This window comes from Podarcis bocagei, assembly GCF_964188305.1.
Source record: "Podarcis bocagei genome assembly, chromosome: 3".
Lineage (NCBI taxonomy): Eukaryota > Metazoa > Chordata > Lepidosauria > Squamata > Lacertidae > Podarcis > Podarcis bocagei.
The window spans coordinates 47,411,818-47,437,309 of record NC_138127.1 but is presented as its reverse complement, the minus strand read 5'-3'; the positions used below and the strand labels follow the sequence as shown (position 1 = coordinate 47,437,309).

Genomic DNA, 25,492 nt, shown 5'->3' with positions numbered 1-25,492 from the left:
TCCCCCCTCGCCCTCCAATAACTATTTGGATGGGGTTTGTTCCTAAACAGATTAAAAGGACCTTCTTCTAGCACTTGGAGTAGTGCCTAGTGAAGCTACACTGTAATAATAAGCTTTGATTATTGAGTCACTAACATACAGAACATTTTTGTTGTCTTTGTTTAGGCTCAGAAAGCAAAAAGTGACACAATGGGGGCAGGGATATCTTTCAGATAAAAACTGCATTACTGTGATTTTGGAATCTCCCCTGCAATATGTATTTTAGGTTTCTTTTTCTTTTCCCCCTTGTGTGACTACTTCTTCATGGGAGGACAAAAGTTGTTGGAACTGGCCCTTGTCTTATATTGCTGAGAAATGGACTGATGTAGTAGGAGGCAGAGATGACTGATAGAATCATAATAGATTCACAAATTCAGATTATTAAGTGATAGCTGCATTTGTGTGGATAATGTAACATAGGAACTTGCTCTACACATGCTCAGTTTATTGTATGCTTATTGAATGTTTAAATTGGTTGCAATCTGATTGTAATTTGAAGGACCCTTTACAGTACAAATTTAACTTGGCTTTCTTTATGCTGCAAGGATAATAGCCCATTATCTACTTGCAATAACAGGAGCAGTTGAAAAGGGCTTGCTGTATCGCAGTGGGACAGGTTACTTTTTTTCAGTCTATGAGCTGCGTGGTTGCTTCGTGCAATATGGCACAACCTTGCAAATATTCAATTTGTAATCTAGCACACTATCCTTGACTGTGGCTTGGTTCTGTAGCACCAGAGTTGCTACATTCAAGTTTTGTGGGCAGTCGTAACACAGGCGTCTGCCTGGTGGGGCTGAATTGAGGAGTCATGCCCCACGTGGTGGCTGGGATGAACATTGGATGGCAGGGTGGATTTGGCACCATGATCAGAGTCAGATCAGGCCCAGTGGGACTGGCTTGGGATCCAGTGGATTCCCTCCAGAATCCTACCTCCCATTTCAGGGGAAGGCTGATGGAAGCCAGCAGGGCCAGACCAAGGGATACTTCCACTCAATCCAGCTCCCTGGGGCAAAGGGAGAATGTACTGCTCTGCCCATCAAAGGTTTTGAGCACATGCTAATCACAATTTAGACTCTTTGTTCTCACAGTGTAAGTCCTGGTGGGTAGTGTTCAAGGCCTGATATTGTGGGAAAGTACCAACAGTTGTTCTATAATCACTTATTTCATATCATAGTATAGCTCCTTTTTTCCACCGCTATGATCAAAGATATTCTTTTTTTTAAAAAAAAAAACAACCCCTACATTTGTAGTACAAGGGTAGGCTATGGACCTTTTTCAGAAGTCGAATGGAAATAAAACAAATGCATCCTAGGCAGGGAGGTGGCTTGAGGGCAGCAGGTTCTTCACCTTACTCAAAACAACCCCAATGTGTATACAGTATGTATGGAGGATGGCATCACAAATTGAAATGAGCGTGTATAACTTAGGGGCTGTGTCTGCTTCAGCTGTTCTGCTTCCACCTACACAGATATTTGTTCTGTGCACACATTTAAGATTGCGTTCCTCCAGCTCATTTAGCTACACTTAGCTACCGTATGGCACTCCACCTTGTTTTATGTGTTCAGCACACTTGTTAATGATGGTATGTTAGAATCAAGACACCCGAAGAGCAGATGTGGAACACTGGAGGTTCTTTATATTTTCATTGAATAGTACTAGAATACATGTTTCAATCTCTAGCTGTGATCATCATACAGATTCATAATCCACTGTAGGTTATACTAACATCAAAGGGGCACCACCTAACCCATGATCCAGCCAAAGTTAAGCACTTTCAGGCTGTAATTCTGTACTCACCAACCTGTGAGGAAGTCCCATTGAACTCAGTGGGATAATCAGAGGATTGCTGTGAACAAGTCCCACTGATTTCAGTCAGAGGGTAACACAGATGTTTAAATGTCTTTATTTGAAATCACATTCATTTTAACAGTGCTTAACTTTGAATGGATCGTGCTTCTTATGTACACATTGTAACCAAAGACTAAAATAACAAATGAATAAGTGCCATATGTGAGTTCTTTAGTATTTTAGTAGTCGCACTAGTCTTCAGCTTTGTACATTCCATCTTTTCCAGTGTTCAGAAAGGAAGTATACACTAAACATTACCAAAGGCATCAGCAATGCAGCTCCATTGACAAAATGGGAAAGTGTACTAATAATAATGAGGCTGATCTTGTGACATAATGTAGCATGACCTTCTGTGGACTACTGTTTACTTCATCATATGCCTCACATTGATGTTACTCAGCAGGAATCCTGTGAATATTGATATTACACAGCAGGATTCCAATGCGGTGAGAGAACTGTAGAGTGTTAATTGTACAGTCATGATGTAGAACGGAAATGTGATTATTGTGAATGACATAAATGATGTTTTAAAAGGTTAATTTGATCTCATGCATTGGTCAATCAACTGCTCAACTGAAAAAGAACACCTGGATGAAAACAGGAAATGTATAAATTATGACATAGTTTCAAGTGCAGGTTTATTGCTTCTTTTCTTTCTGTTGCGTGTCTGTGTCATAACTCTGAAAGACTGCAAGGAATGCTGCAGCACTTAAGTGAGACTAATAAAAACATTTGAGCTTTCTGGACCATATTGGTAAAAGAATGCAGAGTACTTAACTAAGCCTGTACATGCATTATATTCTGGGGAGAACACACAATCTGGCCTTAGTTTTGGGTGAAGTCTCACCCTTGTCCTCCCTTTCCCCCAATCTGTGGGGAGAAAAGAACTAGGCTGTACTATATTAACTTGAACGTGATATTAACCTAGCCATTTAATTTAATGCCCATATTTTTTCAGGGTACAAAAAGAGAGATAATCATTCAATATGTGCATGCCCATGTATATGCACATCATGTTGAACCTGGAAGTATCATGGAAACGTCATAAAGAGGTCACTGAAATATCACTAAAAGCGCAGAACGGGGTGTTTGTTGACTTTTTCGATGGGTTTCAATTATATGCAATTTCACTCTGTTAGGTTTCTTTTTACCCAGGCCATTGGCCCTTAATTTGAAGGATTTTATATACTCGTGGCCTCTTTTGACAGGTGGAATGTGTTAGACCTGCCTTTTATATGTATTTTTAGGCTTTGTGTTTTTAAGTTTTTATTCTGTTTTAGCTTTATACTGGTTTTATTCTTTGCAGTATTTTGTAGGTTTCTTTGAGTTACTTTGTTGGGGAGTGGGGTGGGGGAAATCAAACTGATAAGTGCAATTAATAATAATAGCAACAGCCCCTGACATGCATGTTTCTTCACAAATTCATGGGGGTTGAGCTATCAATGACTACTAGTCATGATGGCTATGCATTGCTTCCAGTGTCAGAGGAAGCTTGCCTCGGAAATGCTAGTTTTTTGGCATCACAAGTGGGAGGGTGCTGTCACACTCAGGTACTGCTTGGGGGCATCTGGCTTCACACTGTGGGAACAGAATGCTGGACTAATCCAGCATAGGCCTTTGGTCTGATCCAGCAGGACTCTAATGTACATGATACAATGCTATATGCATGAAACTCTACATATAAGGGGCTGTGCCCCCTGCCCCACTCATAGAAGTTTCATTGCTGCACTTAAAGGTGAAAGAAGCAATTTTTACAAATTGCCTCTTTTTGCTGTAACTCTGGAGCCTATTTTTATTACAAAATTTATTACAATGTTTCTGTAACACCCTTCATCAAACATGGTCATAGGGTGGTGTACAACAAAATAGGGCAAAATAAAATTATGTTGTAAACAAGAACTCTCATAAAATGCCTAAATAACACAATCAGCAACCATGCAATTTAAAAATGACTCAGCCTATTAGTCTCTAAAAGCTGAACTAAAAGCTGAGGTTTTTATCGTTCATCTTAATGAATATAAGTTTGGGGCAAGAGTGTTTCCTACAAAAGGAGCATTTTTAATCTGCAGACTTCAGATGGGCTTTTTGCAACTATGTACTCAAAGGAGTGTTTTCAAAGGAGGTCTCTGTAACCTCTAATGAGAGCTAATTGGCAGCTACAGCAAGCCACTATGAACTTTGACAGCTGTCAAGCGCATGACATCATTATGACATCACTAGCTGTCAAAGTTCATAATGGCTTGCTGTAGCACTAGAATGCAAAAATAATAATGAAGCTACTCGTTTTTAATAAAGCTGTTTTGTAAAATAATAGGTTTTTTCTCTGAATTTAATGTTTGTATCCAACTAAGTTTACTTGGTGCAGACCCGTTTAAATTAGTGGACCTAAGTTAGCCATGTTGATTGATTTCAGTGAGTGTACTCTGCATATCACTAACATTTGATACCCTGAACCTTTTGGCTATAACACTGAATGAATAAGAACTAAGTCACTGCAGTCACAAGCTGAAGCTATCAGGCACTACCAGTGAAAAATGAAAGCAAACCTGTTTATCATGTTTGTTTAATCTCATGTTACAAAGTTGGACAGCCTTCATGCAGAGTGTTAAGAATCTTAATTTGGGTGAGTCATATCCGCTTTCTGACTTGGATACGTAAGTGCAATTTAACATAACTTAATTACTAGTTAGATAATATTAGTCTAGTAGCATACATAATAACTCCTTGTTTGCCATGCTGGTAATTTCACACATGTGCTTCTCTTGCATGAATATAAATACTCAGCAAAGTTAATCTTGGTCACCTATACAACTGAATACAAGTCAGCTTACCGCAGTTCCTTGGGCCAAATCTAGCCTCTTGATGGTGGCATCTACCACGCTTCTCATGCTGCATATACTCGAAGAGGCAGAGGAATGAACTGCATTTGTGGCAATAGAACTTGGCGGCCAGCTTCCCCCACTCTTTACTGGTGGTGGGTCATTGCCCTGTCATCCACCATTCCCTTGTCATAATGAGCTGCCCAAATGGCACTAAATACACACAATGCTTAAGGATATTGAGGTGGCCAGCATGGTACCTTCCAGGTCTTGTGAACTGCATTTCCCATCTTTCCCAATCATTGGCCCCACTGACTGGGGCTGATGGAAATTCTTAGCCTTTAGAACTTATATAAACTCTGTTCTAAAACAGCTGCATTGGTTGCCAGTTCATTTCCAGGCCAGATTTAAGGTGCTCGCAATTTAAGGTGTTTAAAGGTCTAAATGTCTCAGGCCCCAAATACCTGAAAGACAGCCTTTGTCCCATATGGATCAGGGGTCCCCAAACTAAGGCCTGCGGGCTGGATAAGGCCCAAGGGACTCCTTTATCTGCCCCACGGCGACCTCCACCGCCCGCTTTTACCAGCGCTGCACTGCGTGGCTGCCCACTTCCGGGTCAGAGGAGCACCAGAAATAGCTTGTACACATGCACAAGCATTATTTCTGGTGCACATCCGGGTTGGAGGAGGCCCGTGCACATGTGGCACAAGCTATTTCCGGAAATGGCGTGTGCACATGCATATGGGGACGTGCTCCCCCACCCTCTGGCCTGCCGCATGATCGGCGCTGGCGGTAAGTTTGCTGACCCCTGCTATAGATCCTCTCATATGTTACAGTCAGCAGGAAGACTCTCTTGGTAGTCTCATCACCCTTAGAAGTTGGGAGAGAGATGGACCAGAAGAGGAGATTCCCTGTGGTGACTCCTAAGCTGTGAAATCCTTCCCCACAGAGGCACAACTGGCGCCTTCACTATTCATCTTTCTGTGAATACTGAAGATGCACTTCTGGCCTTTGACACATGAAACGTGTGTTTTCAGGGCCCAACCTATTCCTGTGATTAATTTAACAGTTTTTAATACTGAATTTTAGTTTGTTCTAATTCTCCCTGGGACCTGCTTGTGAAGAGCAGTTAATAAACAGTAATAGTAGTAGTAGTAGTAATATAGATGCAAATGAAAGGAATGACTAATTTAAAAGCCAGTAGCTGAGACTCCAAATTAATTTTAAAAGAAAGGGACAGATAAAGAAATGACTGATTAAAAATCTGGTAGCTGGAAAACAGTTCAGTATTACTTTTCTAGCTCATACTGGAAAGTCAAGAGAGCAAAATCACCACAAGTACAGGAACGTAACACAGAAAATAACATTGAAAAAATGGAAGAATCTACTTTCACTGCAACAATTTTGCCCTGGAAATGTTGCCTCTGGCTTTGTGTTGTGGAGAAATCTCAACTTGCTTCTACATGTCTGATTTTACTGAGAACATTTCCCAAGGAAGGAAGAATAGGATGTGCATCAGTGTTGAAGACATTTTTGTTTCAGCAATTTTTTCTAACAGGATGAAAAGTCTCTAGGTGATCATTTTGTGTTGTTTTTAAACTTGTATATAGTTGTGTTTTGTACTGTTTTTTAAAAAATCATAATTGTTTTTATTATATGTTTGTAAATCACCTTGAAATATGAACTGGCCAATCAATAATAATAATAATAATAATAATAATAATAATAATAATAATAATAATTTAGGCAAGCCTTGGAATCCATCCTTTTAGAAAAGCACTGAGTTCCTTAGACACTAACAGGAAACCAGACATTACAAACCTAAGTACAAAGTTAGTACCTTGTTTTCTACCATTGACAAACCACAGTCAAGATGGTTGTCTGAAATATTGGAGATGGGCTGAATTGTAGCACTCTTACCTCACGTTCAAATTCCCAAATCATTTTTTCTCTTGGGAAAACTCAACTCCTTCACTAAAAGCTAAACACCCCCCCCCAAAAAATCTACCTCATCTGAATAACAAAGATAAATGAACTGAAACATAGGAGCACTTGTTTGGCTCCAATAAGCAGGCAGCAGGCTTCCAGTGAGTGCTCCTCTCAGTAAAGATAGCTACCATATTGTGTTTGCCTTTGTGGGAAGGAAGAGGAAATAACTGCCCCTCCCCTAGCACTCTTAACACCCAAAAGTAACAGGTAGCCAATGGGCTTTGAGGATTCTAAATGCAGGGGTTGGACAGGGACAAACAGACCCAGGTAGCTACACTCACGTGGTGATACCCTGTTGCCTTGTTAGCTGCTTGCTTCAATTCAAGTTGATTTTTAATTTTGAGAACAAATCAAACTGAGTGATGCAGTCACCTTTAATGGTATTTCTGCTTCCCATGACCCTTCAGCAATAATCTCATACTGGTGGAACTGCTCCTGTGTGATTTGATCAGTTTATTATTGCTTTCCTACCCCTGATGAATATTTCACATACATGCTAGGTTTATAAGAAACTTCAGCACTTCCTGAGCTAGTAGGTGGTAGCTGCAATTATCATATGAATACCAGTAATACCATGTCGAAATCTTGTTGCAGTGCTCATAGATATAATCTGAAGTGCCTTATAACCTTTAAGCACTGATTCCTAGAGTGATGCAAAGACCACAAAGGCACTTATTGAAAGACTTCTTACAAGCATTCTTAACTCTGGTTCTCATTGGGCTTTAAACAAAAATAGACATCACTTATATTGCCAATTGCCCAAGCCAAACATGTGAAGCATCCTCTGTGGGTTCCCCCTTTTTAATTATTTCTTCATGCTCATGTCTGTATTTCACTGGCTTTCTTGTTTTTATTGTTATTTGTATTGCTCAGCTGAGTTTCCTCATAACAAAGGTTTTATTTGTTAAAAAATAAAAGAGATACTGTAGTCTGGTTGGATAATTCCAATGATACTGTGGACCAGCCTTACAGTTCTCAGTGTTCTTTCTTAAGTATTTGCACTATACATAAGTGGTTTGTTTAAAATAAAAATCAACCTGAACGCTTCTGTAGATAAACTTCTAGGAATGGGATTTATAACCCCCACCCCCTGAGAAGTATATCTTTTTCATTGTCAGTATATCTGATAGGCCATGTGAAGGTCTAGATTTAGGTTTGTTAATCATTGCTCACATTTGACCTTGTGAAGTATGTAGAGCCCAGTAGGCAGTGAATTAGGCAAGCTGTTTAGTATCTCATTTCTTTCTGTTTCAGGTGTAGTTGCTTCAAATCTAGACATCACTATGATTGATAAAGCTGTGCCTGTTTGTTTTAATGATGGGTGTTGGTGGAAATGGAACTTAATAGACATACAGCTGTTACTTTTTGTCTTCCTGTCTCTATCTATTCTGCTCTTTTATCAAACCGTTTGATGTGCTTGGTATACCACAAATGGGTAACAGATTTATTGTGTTTGCTAAAAGACTACAGTGAAAAGAAATGCATCATTAGCCCCCTTTCAGTTTCAAGGGGCTAATGTTCTGCTAATCACCTTTCACCACAGAGCCCAACTAGAGGGAAAGTGGAGAAATATTTGATTGCATTAGCATGAGAAGCTGTCCTATCAATACTACCAGAAAATCCATGATGTAGCTCAATTGGAAATTGGTCTGGCTCATTTATAGATCCAGTTCATTTGTCCTGTATGAAATTAAATGAAATCCCTTAGGAGGCAAACAGGAGTGTATAGTTAAATGGGAAGTAATAATTTGGTTCTTGGGCTGCTTACATGGCAAAGAACAATGAGAGCACTTCAACTTCGGTAATTCACCTTAGTGATTAATAGTATTGATTTAAGCTAAGTGCAAAGTTCGTCATAGTGGGTGTTCACCCTTCTTACTACAGCGTTTATCATATTATATAATATGATAGAAAACAGTGGCCATCGGTGCATAGAATTGGGCTGTAAGCTTTATGTTCTGAAATCCATTCAAGGCATATTTAAGAACATAAGTCCTCAGACCAAAGGCCTATCTAGTCCAGCATCCTGTTCTCACAGTGGCCACTCACTGGCTACCAGTGGCCAACCAGTATGGGAAATCCACAAGCAGGACATGAATGCAACAGTCCCATCCCCACTTGTATTCCCCAACAACTACCATTCAGAGGCATACTGCCTCCAATATTGGAGGTGGTATACAGCTGTCAGGGCTAGTAGCCATTGATAGCTTGCTCCTCCATGAATTTGTCTTGTACCCCTACAGTTTGTGGTAGTGAGTTCCATAATGTAATGATTTTTATTTATTTATTTTGCTGTGAAGAACATCCTCTCATCTCAGAGAACTTGAGGGAATTTATGTGATCTTCCTCAGAGTTTTTATTTACAAGACTGCTGTAAAAACAAAACACATAATTATTCATGATTGTGATGTTATCTCCTAAGAGACGTGGGCTGCTATCTCATGAACATCTACCTACAAATAATCTTGACTGGGCCCACTGTAACTTAATTCTGAGTAAAGATGCATAGAATTGTTCACAGTGTCTATACAAAAGACTAAAACCTTAAGCCAGAATGAAGCCAGTCTCCTTGTTTCTTATAACCTACCCCTTCCTCTCACAGAACCCTGTGGTGGTTAACATTGAAAAAATACATAATTTAAAGCAGAACGCTACAAAAGGCAGCAGAAAATAATAATAATCAACATGCAGTGAAGGAATATTTTGCCCAATGTGGGGTTTGAACCACAAATCTGAGATTAAGAGTCTTATGCTCTACCAACTGTTATATTTCAGGCTCTTGCTGTTACCTTAGATTTATTTATTACAACAATTTAAATACTGCTTAACACTTTAGTCTGTGCATGGTGTAAAGTCAGGTTAAAAAGACACTACAAAGATAAAACCAGTTAAAACTAACTAGAAAAATAAGAAAACGTACTTAAATGCCTGATGAAATAGGACTTCACTATGTGAAGTTCAACAGGGAGATGGTCTACCTGATCTCAGTTGGGAGGCAGTTCCACAGAATTGGGCCCACAATACTGAATGCATGGCTCTTGGTGGATACAAGCTGTGCGTACAAATGAACATAAAGTTTAGGTTATATGAGTTTTTAAAATTAACCCATTAATTAAATTTGTGTATGGTTAAAAACAGTATTTCAGAAGCAAGAAATATAGTTTTCAAATGATGTGTTCATGTGTTGTGTCAGATCATCCTAGAAGATCCATCTTATGTGGGAGAACAGGGGAGATCCCTCTTAGTGTTTGCCATCTGCAGTTTTTATAAGCCCTGGTATTAAAAAGGTATAAATGAACTGGTTATTAGGGTGCACTCTTCAGTCAATTAAATGTTTGAGGGTTGTTTTTAAAAAAATAATTACTTAATCTAACAAGTGTTACTAATGACACTTTACTTTCTACTCTTGAATTGTCAGTAGAAGTGTCTCTAACTTTATAGATAGAAATAGTGTTGGAAACAAAATATTACTCTATTTTTAACAACTGAAAATATCCATTTGCTTTTTAGATTCTGAGAAACTCTTTACAGATTCTCCCCCACTTTTTTCCTTTGAAAAATCAGCACAATTTACTGAATGGTTAGGGGAAGGAAGTGTTGTGGGTGAGAAAGACAGATGGCATGTTCACGAGAAAAGACACATCTTCTATGTTGCCTTTTTATGATGCTGTAGAAGCAGAAGGTTGCTTGCTTTAATAATAACACAAAGCTAGCTATGTTACTAAGGAGAATTATGGCACTGAGGCTTATGCAGTAAATGTGAATGGATAGTACAGGTTTGCGGTAGATAGCCTACCGAGAGACAACACCTTTCACTATTTTAAAACCAACCAGTCCTGTAACGTGAGTGTGGCCACACAAGAGACTCCAAGATACTTCTAATGTTGTTCTTTGTGAATTCATTTCTGGTGAAGCTGATAGACTAATAGGAGTGCAGCTAGAGAGACCATTTATGCCTTGCTAAAAAGGAGAACACGTATCACGAAAAAAGCAAATGCAGATTTAGAAGTAATTACTATAATGTAAAGAGAAAGACAATACATATGGTATAAGAAGACAAGGAGAGCCTTCTGGATCAGGCCAGTAGCCAATTTGGTCCAGCATCCTGTCCTCACCAGATGCCCATGGGAAGCCCAGAAGCAGGACCCAAGCAGAAGAACATGCTTCCTCCTGCAGTTTTCAACAACTGGTACTCAGAAACGACTCTGGAGGCAGAAGTAGGAAGACTACTATCTAGAGCAGGGGTCAGCAACCTTTTTCAACTCTGGGTCAGTCCACTGTCCCTCAGACCATGTGGTGGGCCGGACTATATTTTGGAAAAAAATACGGAACGAATTCCTATGCCCCACAAATACCCAGAGATGCATATTATTATTATTATTATTTAAAGGGACACATTCTACTCATGTAACATGCTGATTCCCGGGCCATCTGCGGGCCAGATTGAGAAAGCGATTGGACTGCATGCGGCCCCCGGGCCTTAGCTTGCCTACCTCTGATCTGTAGTTACTTTCTCTGATAAAAGATCCCTCTGGATTAGTTTGTTGCTTTTGAGATGTGGAATCTTGCATTTAATTCAACTTTCTGAAATTTATGTAACTGTGAGGGATTAGCTGGATGACGAGGAGTGGTGGGAGGCACCAGCCAGGGAACTCCCAAGGGACACCCCAGAGGAGGGAGACTCAAAGCCAGGAGATTGGTGGTGGGACACTGACAAGAGGTCAGAGGGCAAAGAGTGGAGGGTGTTATTGGATGCTGAAGAGGCAGTGGGATTTAGTGAGCAAGGAGAGCCTGTGACAGGGAGTAGTTCAGACTCAGAGGCTGAAGCAGAGGAGGGGAGCCCCAGAGGCTGCAGAATAATCCCAGGAGTCTGTCTCCCAGGTGTTGTAAACGGCAACAAGTTCCCCTCCCTCCTTGTATCAAGGCCACACGGGATGTTGCATAGAGCGGAACAGAGATTAAAGGTACCCCTACAGCAGTTTGAGGCTGCTTGGGAAACATCCGGCAGAGGAGGAGCCTTAGAGCGGGTTGAAGGCAGGGACCATCAGTCCTGGCCACTGCTCCATAGGGGCAGTACTTGTGGGAAGTGTTGCTGAGTTGTATGCTGTTTCTTTTAATAAAGAGTTAACTTCACTGACAAACTCTGCTTGTTGCTTTCTGACCTGCTCTTGACTCCAGCCCTGACAGCAGCTCTCCATAAAGAAGTTGTAAACTTTAAGCAAGGATACAAATCATGACTCTAAAGTGATGAATATGTCTCCTTATCATTTAATATTACTCCTACATATTGCTTGCAATTTACACTGTATGGATGGTGTAAATTATCAGATCACCAAAGGAGAGGAGGATGGCTAAAGGGTTCCAGAGTTCTAGGATGTTTAATTTATAAATATCTAATCCAAGAAACATTTCAGTTCTCCAGGATGAGAACTTGCATGTAACCAATCACAAAAATGTTCTAGGAAAGGGGGGAAAATTGTATTTTGGTATATCAGACTGTGTTCTGGTAAATTTTAAAACTCATTGAAAGTTATTCAAAGGAAGACAAGTTTTTCTGAAATGTGATTTGCCTCTATCATTGATCTTTCCCTGCAATGTGAAATTGCACAGAGTGTTCGTTCTAAGGTTTTACTCTTTTTTCATGCATCGGAAGGATGATGCCCAGGAAGCCAGGCCAGTTCTGTATGTGAACTGTCTGCACACCTTATGGCATGTCCCAGAATATTCTTTAATGCACAGGGTTCTTTGGTAGATGAAGTGATGTGGAACGATTAAAAAAAAAATGATTTGACTTTATTTTATGTGGAAGCATTACGTGGAATCTGGTAGACCATGGAGCGAAATACTGTGAACAGCCAGGAATCTAATGGCTCTGTTAACGGAAAGTTATAAAAGCCGCATAATGCTTCCCTGTTGTATGAGAACACTTTAAAGGTGGAACCCATAAATGCAAAATATTAGAATTGTCCATAGCTCCCAGATGTGCTGCCAGTGCTGCAATGAGGAACCACTACTAGAAGAGTCCTCAAGATTCAGTTATTTAGTTATTTCAAAGAGGAAATCCCTCCTCTTCTGCCATTTCCCCTTAAAGTACAGCCTTCTTGGAACAAAAGCTTAGATCTGTTGTTCCATAGCAAAAAAAATGTTGCAAGTTCTTTTTCATTTCATCACTGTAGTTCATTTTCTAGTTACTGGTTTTGGAATTGGCTTTAAAAGCAACTTCTGTTCTCCAGGACAGCAGCTACCTTTGATGGTTGCTGAGAAAAGCCATCAGGTTAATTGAAAATATATTTGCAGTGCTGGAACTTTAAAACTAAGACTGACAAGCATATCTTTTGCTCTTCCTTGCAGACATTGCAGTGGTGGAGATGAGTGATGCTTTCCGTCAGCCCTCCCTCTTCTATCACCTGGGAGTCCGAGAGAGTTTCAGCATGGCCAACAATATTATCCTCTACTGTGATACAAATGCAGACTCTCTGCAGTCATTGAAGGTAAGTGATGCTCTTGTAGCTTGAAAAGATTGAGGTGGGAGGGGACCTGAGAATTTCAGAGAAGTGTCTTATTGCATTGAGCTAAAGTCCTCTATGCTTACTCAATTCTCAGTTTTATTTGTCATCATGATTTCTTAGCAGCTGGAAAGGAAAACACAATCAGATGCCAAACATACAGGGTCAGTGTGGTGTGGTACTTAGAGTGCCGAACTAGGACCTGGGAGACCAGGTTTCAAATCCCTATTTGGCCATGAAGCTCACTGGGTGACCTTGGGCCAGTCACTGCCTCTCGGTTTAGCCTACCTCACAGGGTAGTCATTTACAAATAAAAAATACTATGCTAAGGGAACCACAAAATGTCTTTCCACTTACTCTTGCTTGCTGTCAAACTGCTTCAAAGCTCAGTGTGAAAGAAACCTGGAACAGAGGTTTTGGAAATCTCAGTAAACACCCAAAAGGTATTCCACGTCTACTTCACTCCACTGTGGCTGATTTTCCTGTTGCATTAAAGTAATGTTTTAAAATTCTTGTATTCCTCCTCCGCCAGTCCATTCACCTGTCCCGCTCTTTTTGCCCGCATTGATTCCCTGTTGCTCTTTGCACCTTAAATGTTTGAAGGGCAGAGCGGCAAGAACTGACGGGTGGGACATGTTGAAGAACAAATAAAAAAATGAAATTAACTAGCCCACAGAGACTCTAGTTCAGACATACCCACAGAGTTGGAAGGAACCCAGTATGTCATTCCTGTGACAGGATATCCTAAAGCATCCAAGACGGATGCCCATCCAGTATATGCTGGTAAATTCAAGGGAGAAAATAGCAGTACTTCCCTAGGCAGAACAATTCATTGTTGCACTGTAATTACAGTTTGGGAGTTTTTCCTAGTATCAACCTCATCGTACTACCCTAGCAAATTAAAACCACAGAATTATGGAGGGCAAGCCTGAGTGTGATGAGAGTGCTTGTACTATTTGAGCCCATGGGGGTCTGATCCTGCACAATGCATTCCACATTAGCCTTATTACAGGTAGTTGACTTAATTTGACAGCGTATGGCATTCAGTTCTTGGAATTGCAGGAAGTAATGACTGAGACACTGCTTTTACTACCCCACAGCTGGTTCTCCCATTCCACCCCCTCCCCGCACCCCACAACTGGTCTCACTTCCTGTTTCAGAAACCTGTGGTCAAAAAACAAAACTGAAACAGCAGCTGATGCAAATATATGTAAACATACATACACCTTGTGATATATAGGAGCATCAAACACAGAATTGAATCAGTATGGGATTCTGAGGTGTATCAGGCTGCCGGTAAAGATTTGACTTTCTGAAAAGGACTTTGGGGCTTGGTTGTGTTGGAATTATTACTGGGGTGTTTGTGGGTGGGTGTGAGGAGGGGGATTGTTGGTTGTTATGAGTGGGTTTTCCTTGTTGATTTATCTGTACAGTCATACCTTGGGTTGAATACGCTTCGAGTTGAGCACGTTTGAGTTGCGCTCCTCGGCAACCCGGAAGTAACGGAGCGCGTTATTCCGGGTTTTGCCGCATGTGCAGATGCTCAAAATGATGTCATGCACATGCGCAGAAGTGGCGAAAAGCAACGCATGTGTGCGCAGATGTGCCGTCGCCAGTTACGTTTACTTCTAGATGCGAACGGGGCTCCGGAACGGATCCCGTTCGTATCTAGAGGTACCACTGTATTTGAAATATTACTCCTGTATTTTGGTTTGTTAGCTGTCTTGATTTGTCTGGGAAGTAGGTGGGATAGAACTGTTTAAATAAAAGTGAACAAAATCAGTTCTAACCACAACTCTATACCTTATCTTACTTCAGGCCTACAAATACTAAGCTGATTGGACTTTCGAACAGATGAAGTTATGTAGCTAACCTGTGGTTTTCTCACATCCCTTCTGTTGTGTCATTCAGAAATAGTGTGGAGCATCTGGATGTTTTTAAGTCCTTCCTTGCAGTCAATTCAAAGGCGTGTCCATGGCAACTGACAGCACAGCAAGATATGCATAATGATAACTGATGAATATGAGTTTCCCAATAATAGCAACTAGTATTTAATATATTGGATAAAAATAGTTGTTAAGTAGCTGTGCCGGCGCAAATCTTCAGAATGGACATTGTAATGGATTTATTAACAAATAACCTTGGTTGGCATATTGTTGCAAATTCAACTGCTATCTTGCTAACAGGAATTGGTAACATTTGCCCAGTTTTGTATCTAAGGTTGCCACAATTCTTTACTCCTGCACATTCAGCAACAGTCTGACATGTAGCATTATTAATCAGATCGATCAATCGATCTACTACTTAATGCCAAAAAAGGCTTCTGAATGGTTTATAAAATTACATTACATAACATGGTTAAAATGTACAGCATTTAAAACGTAGAGTAAGACCATTCCATGAAAACAGCACGGCAGTTAAAACAGGAAACTTAGGCTCTCATATGTCAGATGCTGGTGCTAACATTGAAAAAGCCTGCCTTCAAGTTACCACCAGTCCATAAACCAGAATGGTGAATCTTTTCCTGTCCCTTTTATCTTCATGTTAGGGAAAGTGTCACTTTTTAATCTCTGTGGTCTAGGCTACTGTTAAAGGCACAAGAGAAGGTTCAGTAACTGTATCTCTTATATTCAATACAAAGGGAATTTCTCCCTAGGCAGTGGAATCCCATAAAATAAATGCAAAATTCCAAGGACAAGCATAATGGCATTCAGGTCCAAAGTTCTGTATTAGTTGTCACCTGCAATTTATACAATTGATATCTATATTTTTTTCTTTATAGGAAATTATTTGCCAGAAGAATAATGTAAGTATGTTTTTCAAAAATAGTAAATTGTGGTATGAATTGCCCTGTGACTTAGCTGAAGGTTTAAAAGTATGCCACTCAGTTTTCTCTGATACACCTATTCCATATATCTCTGTTACTTAGGTCAAAATGCCTGAATTTCCAGAAGCAAATACTAGAAATCACATTAATTAACCTGTTGCTAGTGCCATGTTTACCATTTCACATTGTCTTTACCAGGTTTTCTACAATTTGTCTCTTTTCCCTTCACACAAGCAAACTTCCTTGATTCTTACCCCCATGCATTCCCTTCTCTCTCATTCCTACTCTTATTTCTTCCCTTTGGCTTGATTTTAAGCAAGTTGCTTTCCTTTTCCTGCTTTTGGAAACTGTACAGATAGATAAGCTTCCTGCTTTTACAAATGCCCAGGACTGATAAACTGCATTTAGCCCACAATTCCCATACAACATCCTCATGACACAAGAAAAGCTCTTATGATCAGACTAGAGGCTCATATAGTCTAGCATTTGGTTTCTTATGGTTGTAATCCGAACATCAGATGCTTCCAGGAAGCCACAAGCAGGTTGTTGCCATTTGTCCCTCAACTTCTGAGATTCAGAGGTGGACCTCTAACTATACAACTGTTGACTGCTCACCTAGCCTAAGGCTTGTCTTGAGTCTTTTTAGGATTCAGCAATTTGTTGTTGGAGCAGAATGTGGAAAGTCAAGTTAATTTGGGGACGTGGCAGAAGAATTGCTGGCAGGCTGCTTTAAAATAGTGCACAAAACCATATAGGATTGTGGAGAGTGGTTCTACTTTCAATGAGAAGAGTGGTGAAAAGGGAGTTATAGCAATGACAATTTTAATCTGTTTTAATATTTTAACCTTTGTATGTTTGTAAGCATGGTTGTTAACTTTTATTGTTTTACCTTTCTGTAAACCACTTTGGGGTTTTTTGTTTTTACAATTGAGTGGTGTATAAATTTTATCAATCAAACAAACAACAACAGGGAAACATTTGTTCCTCAGCTTTTCAGAATAACCATTTGTCAGCTGAATATGGTTTTCTTTCATATTTGTTTGCCTCAAACTGTTGGAACTTATTAGGAGGAAGGAAGCTGGCCTTGTGGGTTTTCTCCTTTGGCTGGCATCACAATTATCTAAACTGTTCCGTTTGTCAGATGGGACAGTCCTCCTTCTCCTCCCCTTGTGTGATGTTCAGGGGGATCTCTCAACCCCCTCACCTAGCCAGTATTGGGGAGAAAGGGAGGGGAGCCCTGTTGTGTGAGGAGCAGTCCTTCTACAAGACTTTGACTGGTGGGACTCATTGGGTGAGTGCATTCCCAAAACACTTTATAGACAGCTGCAATCATGCAAAGGAGGAACAGTAGGGAAGATGGACAGGATATTTTTGTTTTTATTCTATATATTTTGTGGCTACATCAGGAACCGGAAATGTGTTTCAAAGAGATTATATTTTAGAAACAAGACACAGGAGGCTTCTGGATGTTTCCATTATGCAGACAGGTCTTTCGATATTGAAGTGTTTTGTGCTGTTGACACCTTAATATGCTCTATCTCGCATTAACAGAAACTGGTATCCTCTGGACGCCTGTCATAAATCTCTATAATGCAAAGTAGGGTAACCTGCCATATTCATATGTTGCTGATCTCCAAGTCCCATCACTCCCAGGGATGATGGTAGTTGGGGTTCAACAAGAGCTAGAAGAGCATAGGTTCCCCATTCGTGTTTTTGAGGGGATCAGGTCAAAGTTGTTGACCTTTTTTTTTTAGGGAGGAAGGTCCCATTTTTTGGGGGGGTACAACTCAAATTTGTTGAGCTGTTTTTATGGAGGAAAATGTCAACATTGAGTAAAGGGGTAAGGGGAAAAGTCGCTCACCAAAAAATCGCTAAGGAAACAATCTGCCTCACAGATGGTTCCACTGAGCATGCGAAAATGGAGGCCGGGGCGAGGGGCTGGGGCAGGATGCTCTTATGCCAATGCAAAGTAAAAGGAGCCCACAATCGACCAGAACCTCCTGGGAATCAACCTGTCGATCCCGATTGACCTGTTGGACACCCCTGCCCCAGTGGAAAGCTGTTCAAGGGTCACATTTTAGACAGGCAATCATGCACCTTTAAAACACATACACCAAGAGCGATTTCCTGTGGAAACAAAGTCATGTTTTAATTCTTAGTAATTCCACTCAGGTTTCACCTCCTTGAGAATTTTTTTTTTTAAAAAAACAAGGTTTGTAGTTTAAATTTTTAAAAAGCTCTTCAGCAGCCTTTATCATGACTGTGCAAAAGGCACCAAGGACTCAGCAATCCCAGCAGAAGGCTGCAAATAAGGTCAGCACACAGCTGAACTGCAAGCATTGCAGTTATTTGAAGCCTCAAACTTCAAAATGCAATCACATCCTGAATATTGCATGCATGAAATTGCATAATGTATGGACTGCTGTTTTCATATTTGCAAGAAACGCAAGTCTGCTTAGGACTGTGCCCCTTCTGTTTTGATTTCCGTGCAGCAGATATTTGTAATTTCATCACATCAAAGCTCTTAACCCTCTTAGCAACTCCCTGATGAAGAGCTAATGGTTGGAAGGGGATCCAGAGGGCTATATGAAATACAAGTGTGGGCGAGGTTTCTCACCCCTAGCTTATCATACTCAAAACAATTGTGAGAATTGCTCCACTAATGAAAGATGAGAAAGTTTGTCAACATTTCAATATCCTGCAAATGTGTGTTGGTCTTATTCCTATTAGATAGCAAGCTGTCTATTTTTCTCCTTGTAAAAGTGGACTCTCTGCTGTATATTTGTATTAATCACAATATTAGCACATGTTGACTTGATCGCTGAAAATTATGTGAGAAATGGGCTTAATAGTATGCTCTAAATTTTCCATCTGTTACAACTGTTTGAAAGGAAAATCCTGCAGAGAAGTACTTTCAACAATAAGTCTTACGCAATACAGTTATTATGGATGGTCTCTGAAAGAGACATAGCAAGGGCTGTAGAAAGGAGAACTGATTCATCACCGACTCATCACCACAGTAATATTGGCAATTTCGCTATCACACTAACCAAGCATAAGTACTGGATGACGTAATAATGAATGCTGTGAGATTACCACCTTGTCGTGGTGTAGTGGTGACAGGCTCAATAATGAAAGTGTCATAGCTTCTCCAGAGCTGGCAGGATCTTTATAGCCAAGAGGAGTTGTGATTATTGCACAGAGAGGGAATATAGATAATACAACTGCTAGCTTTTTTATTTGGAAATAAGTCCCAATGTGGCTTAAGGAAACAGGACTTTGTAATTCCAGTCTTTTGCTATAAGTTCTCATTAGGGTTGTTCGTATTTCAGTAACAGAAACTAGATATCTTCTGAGATTTCCCTGTAACGTTCCCTACAGCAGTATAACACTGATAAGGACACCACCGTAGATATACTAAGAAACTGATCTTACTCTGCTTGAGCTCTCTGACACCAAAATGAAGTTTCAACCATAATTTCTAAAATGTGAAAGCTCACAGTGCAGATGGGGGCACAGAGGGGAACATGCAAGCCCCACCCCACGTCCCCCTCAGTTCCTGGCCTTCCCTTTGTTATATGAAGGTGTGCAGGGGGCTTATTTGAGTAGAAGCCCCATAGGCCTTCCACACACAGCATAGAGATGGTTGGGAATTGAGGACATAGGAAGGCTGAGGGCAGTGCTTGCATCAGTACCTGTGCTGCCCCCAATTCACAGAGAGGTTTGCCTGAATACTCAAAACACCTGAAAATGGCATTAACATCCATTGTAAATAACCTACCACGTGGACCTACTCAGTCATTAGAAGCCCACCTTGCTTGCCATCTGAAGTGTCATGGGTCATACAAGGTAGGGCTGTTTGAGTAGTCGTAAGTTGACTGAGAAATTCCCTCCTGAGGGAGGTACATTGAGCTTCGTCATTACTAGGGAGGAGAGAACTACTAAAAACATGCCGTATTTTTCTGTGTATAAGACTCCTTATGTGGGAGAGGAAGGGAAAGGAGATTGTTAGCCGCTTTGAGACTCCTTAGGGTAGTGATAAAGCGGGATATCAAATCCAAACTCTTATTCTTCCCCCCCCATGTATAAGACACCCCCTGTTTTGGGGGACTCCAAATTAAGAAAACACCCTTCAGCACTACCCATGTATACAACGAGCCCTAATTTTAAACCATTTTTTTTTGGTTTAAAAACCTAGCCTTATACACAGAAAAATACGGTAACTGTTCCAATGAAATTATTTGCTTATTTCATACAGTTTATATACTGCTTGATTGTAAGAAACAAACAAACAAGCCCCCACCTCAAGGCAGTTTTGTTGATCTCTTTGTGATCCTTGTGGTTAGTTTTGCGTTTGCTGTTGGGTTGGCAATGTTTTATTGCTCTGTTGTCCACGGCCTTGCAGAGAGAGATAAAATACAGATGATGGAAAGAAAGAAAGAAAGAAAGAAAGAAAGAAAGAGAAAGGGCTGTGCACTGCCCTCTTTGGGCTTTGCCCCACTAGCTGCTAGCTTTTGCCCTGACTGCAACTGGCATGTGGTCCTTGACAGATAACCCCCCAAGGGATTGCTGTAATCAACAGAAAGAAGCGTTGTCAACAGAATAGCATTGAATATAGGTTGCACTGGGTTATATCCAACTAAGTCATACTCAGATCAGACTTATTGAAATGAATTGACATGTTATTCAAGTCCATTGATTTCAATGGGTCCAATGGTTTAGCTTTAATAAAGCATTCTCATGCTGTAATTCATACAGAGTGTATATTTTTATTTCTCCTGCAGATGTGCACTGGCAACTACATATTTGTACCATATATGATAACTCCCCATAACAAAGTCTACTGTTGTGACAGCAGTTTTATGAAAGGACTAACTGAGCTGATGCAGCCCAGCTTTGAACTTCTGCTTGGGCCAATATGTTTACCTTTGGTTGACCGTTTCATTCAGCTTTTGAAGGTGGCACAAGCCAGCTCAAGGTAAGGATCTTCACCATAATGCAATCTTCTGCCAAATTCACATGCGAAAGCCTTTCAAGAGGGGGAAAAACACCAGTGAGACAAGTATAGCATATGGTAGTAGCATCCAAGGGATGATAATCTCTGTGTTCTTAGGTTGTACAATGAAGTTGTCCCATTCATTCAATGACTTCTGCTTGTACAATTGCACTTCCTCTTACTCTTCTTCCATCCCCACACACTTCCCACCATTCTACTTTAGGGTGGGGGAGAGTCCCAGAACAAATTAGTGGTGTGTGCATGGGCAGGAGATGGTGGGGATGTTTTATTGCACAAGCACAAGCATTTATGCAAATGGAACAACTTTGTCAGGTGCAACCTTGTGTGTAGGAGCATTCTTTGTATTGGGAGTGACCTGGGTGGGGTGACGTTGTTCCTAGTTAAGCTGCTTGCTAGCAAGGCCAATGCACCCCAGCTATGATATCACTGAAACTAGAGAGAACCCACAATCCTACCTCGCCTTCTTCAAAAGCTCAAGAAGCTGAAGGGAGTACCTGAAAAGTAAAAGGTGGGTCTGGGAAGTGATGTGAGGTGGGAATATTCTCCAGAGAATATTCTCTGCTAGAAAATTCTCCGGAGAATATTCTCCACAAACTGTAAATTCTAATGTAAGAACCAGTTTTATAACCCACATTTTTAAAATCTAGTAAATAAGTCAAGCTGTGATATTGCCGGTGTAAGTAATGAATAATGATTTTTTTGATCCAGTTACATTACTGCATTGTGTCATTCACCATTGGCAGTTCTGAAATGTGAGCTACAGAAAACATTAATTTTTTTTAGTTTTAAAAATGCTATTCATTTAATTTGATGAACATTTGAATTTGTATGTATTTCAACTATATGTAATAGCCTTTTTTCTATTTTGGTGTGACCTGAGTCTTAGCAATTCTGTATCCTTGGGCACACAGTGTTTTGTTTTGTTTTTACAGAAAGTAGCTTTAATGCTTTATACACTTAAAGTACCTAGGCCTATATAATCAATTTCAAGTTTGGTGCAAAAAATCAAAGAATGTGAATTCACTGCATTGCCCCATTGAATAAAAGTATCTGTACAGTTTTTGGTTGCCATCTGAACATGTTTACCCATGAATAAACATGTATATTAACTAATTATATCATTTTCAATGCATTAAAATGAATATTATATTTTAAATGAAATTTCTCTAATATTCTCATTAATCGAGAATATTCTCGAGAATATTCTCCAAAAGATTATTCTCAAGAATTTAACATCTCTAGGTCTGGGAGGGGGGGAGAGACAATACTTCTTTTTGTACCCCTCCCACTGAAAATGAGAAGTTGCCCCAGAAGAGCCTTGGTCTCTACAAGAAAAAGAAGTGCACAACTCTCTTACAGCTTCCAACATCCCTTACCATGCTGAACTATGTATATGAAATATAGGATGTGACTTCTGTTCATTCATCCCATGATTTGCAAATATTTTGTGTTCTTCTGAATTTAAAGGGATGAAGCATGTTATATGGCTGCGTTACAGAAGTGATCAGCTTGCAGTTTCTTGCATTCATTCCATATGTGTAGGTCTTTATTGCAGGGTTGGGGAATCATTGTCCCTCCAGAGGTTATTGAACTATAACTCCTATCATTCTTGACATCAACTTTCATTACCTTGGTTCGTCTTCCTGGTTCTCTTACTGCCAGTTATTGTCCCAAGTAGCATTAGAATGAGAGCCCCATGTTCATACTTCATCATTGTGTTTACTATAGAATTAGATAGTCAAGTAGCTGTCCTTGAATATTCAGGCTTAAATTGATAGTTTTCTTTTCCATTCTAGTCAATACTTCAGGGAGTCAATTCTTAATGATATCCGAAAAGCACGTAACTTATACACAGGAAAAGAACTAGCCACAGAACTGGCCAGGATACGACAACGGGTGGATAACATTGAGCTTCTGTCTGCTGACATTGTGATAAACTTGTTGTTGTCTTACAGAGATATTCAGGTAGGCTCCTATTGTTTAATTTGAATCTATTGCTCCTGTTATTCCACCGACATATTTCTTCTCACTACTAACATATTTAATCCATTATAACAAAATCATACTCTGTGGAGTGCTCCTGTTCACTGTTCCTAGGAGTCAGATGTGCCTTCTTCCACAGATAGTTCATTCAAGTTCCACCTCCCAGCCAGTTTTCCACACACCCCTGGTCAGTTAGCTTTCCGTGGCTAACTAAACACACAAGGCCCTTATTTCAGAGGAGGCTTGCCCCCATTAAGGTCCCCTCCCAAAAGGTGTTTTTCTCCCACTGTAAGTCTGTATTGATTTATCATTTTGACATTTGCATTCCTGGTGGGGTGGGGGAGATAGATATTTAACAAATAAATAAGGTAAAACCTTTGTAGGTTTCCTGAGCCTGCTAATACTTCCCCCTAGGGCAGCAGTGGAGAACCTTATTCCTCCAGGCCTCTCTTATCTGCCCTTATAACACTTCTCAGGCCACCCCCCCCCCTCAGTGGCCTTGCTTCCCATCCCTGGTAATTTTTCATGGTTGAAATGTGTCCTAAAGGTTAAGCGATCCCTGACCATTAGGTCCAGGCGTGACCGACTCTGGGATTGCGGCACTCATCTCGCTTTATTGGCCGAGGGAGCCGACGTACAGCTTCTGGGTCATGTGGCCAGCATGACTAAGCCGTTTCTGGCGAACCACAGCAGCGCACAGAAACGCCGTTTACCTTCCCGCTGGAGCGGTACCTATTTATTTACCTGCACTTTGGCGTGCTTTTGAACTGCTAGGTGGGCAGGAGCAGGGACCGAGCAATGGGAGCTCACCCCGTCGCGGGATTCGAACCACCGACCTTCTGATTGGCAAGTCCTAGGCTCGGTGGTTTAACCCACAGCACCACCCGCGTCCCTTCAAAATGTGTCCTACAACCCTGCTAATGCCTACCACACAAAAGTAAACTTTGCATTAGCTTGCCTGCCCACTTTTGTCTCTCAGCCCACCTACTATTGGGCATGTGGCCCTCAGAAGCTTGCACAGAAGGGAATGTGGCCCTTGGGTTCCACACCTCTGCTCCAGAACACGGGTTTTGGCTACGTGAGCAGTGAGTGGCACACACACCTGAACATCAGAAACAGAGGGAATTAATATCTGCTGCAGGCACCCATTTCAGGAAATTCTCAGAGCAAATGCTTCACTAGTAAATGGATCTGGGTCAGCTGCTGCTTCCAGTGAAAAGAGCATGGTGACGCATGCGGGGAGCTCTGGACAAATGGCTCACTGGCACTTATGTCTCACTGCAGAGTGAAAGCACTCATGCAGTTGCCAGATTTTAAAACAGAACTTTGTTGCCATGGCAACTTTGTGTACATCTATGCCTAGGCCTGTGGAAAGGGGTGGGTGTATAATGGCTAGGATTCTGAATTCCTTTTTTAAAAAGTCTATTATATTATGCATATTGGAGAACACTGTGTTAAGTTTGGTAGCTGGGTTATAAAGAAATTATGTGAGAAAATTCTATGCCTATGCTGGGACTTTTAGCGCAAGCTGAAGGAGTCCCAGTGCAACATAGGAAGCTCTCTCATACTGACTTAGATCCCCTTTCTTGCTATAGCACTTCACAAAGTGGATGGGGGGGGGATCACTTCTGTAGGGTAACCCCGCAGAAGTGCCATCTGATAGTCTGCAAGGAACTACTGTCATATTAAGCTGCAGGAGTCCCAGTGCAACATAGAAAGCTGCTTTATACTGCCTTGTTCCATATTGCCCCCATTGACTGGCAGTAGCTCTTCAGGGCTTCAAATCAGGAATATTCCCAGCTCTATCTGGAGACGCTGGGACCTTTTGTATGTAAAGTGAGTGCTCTGCAATGGAGCTATGGTCCTTCATGTACTTGTTCACATGCTCCTGTGATGGTGCTTAGAAACCCCTACTTGGAGGAGGGTGAGACAGGAGGGCTCACTTGTATCTCCTTGCATCATTCTAAATGAAAACTATTTTAAAATCCATCTGTGGAATCCTAACAGCCTATGGTAGTGCTTCTGCTCAAACAGTCCGTGTTCTGCTTCCTGTGCCCAACAAAACTTTATATAGAAATCCACTTCCGGTATGACAGGAGGAGCTGCTGTTCGAGTGAGAGCTCTGGAATGATTATATAGCTATGTGCCCAGGAACTGCACATTATATTTTCTTGGTTTCTTAGGCTGCTTTCACACGAACCCACACTGACATCCTCCATTCACTTTTTATGGGGCATCCAGACAGCATCATTGTCAGCCTGTTGCATTTCAGTGTTTTCTGTTAGCATCTAATGTTTTTTAAGACCTGAGTTGCATTTTATTTTGTTTCGGTTTTTGCAGTAAAGCAGCAGCCTGTCTACTTTGGAGATGCAAGGCATTAATGAAGCTTTTCAAAGGCTCTTGTGCCTTTTAACTGAAACATTTCCTCCTTGTAAATTCAGTCTGTTTTTATTGCTTCCTGATA

General features: G+C 40.8%; 1 protein-coding gene across 5 annotated transcripts in view; it reads left to right on the top strand.

The window, feature by feature from the left end:
• MAP3K5 (mitogen-activated protein kinase kinase kinase 5) overlaps nucleotides 1-25,492 on the top strand; it is a 103,136-nt gene that overhangs the window by 20,260 nt on the left and 57,384 nt on the right. For all 5 annotated transcript variants that reach the window (XR_014006334.1, XM_081187855.1, XM_081187856.1 and 2 more), the window contains exons 3-6: nucleotides 13,047-13,186; nucleotides 15,984-16,007; nucleotides 20,813-21,006; nucleotides 22,842-23,010. Coding sequence is in view for 4 of the 5 variants with exons in the window: in XM_081187855.1 (XP_081043981.1) it covers nucleotides 13,047-13,186; nucleotides 15,984-16,007; nucleotides 20,813-21,006; nucleotides 22,842-23,010 (527 nt within the window). In the remaining variant the exon portion in view is untranslated. The remainder of the gene's footprint in view (nucleotides 1-13,046; nucleotides 13,187-15,983; nucleotides 16,008-20,812; nucleotides 21,007-22,841; nucleotides 23,011-25,492) is intronic.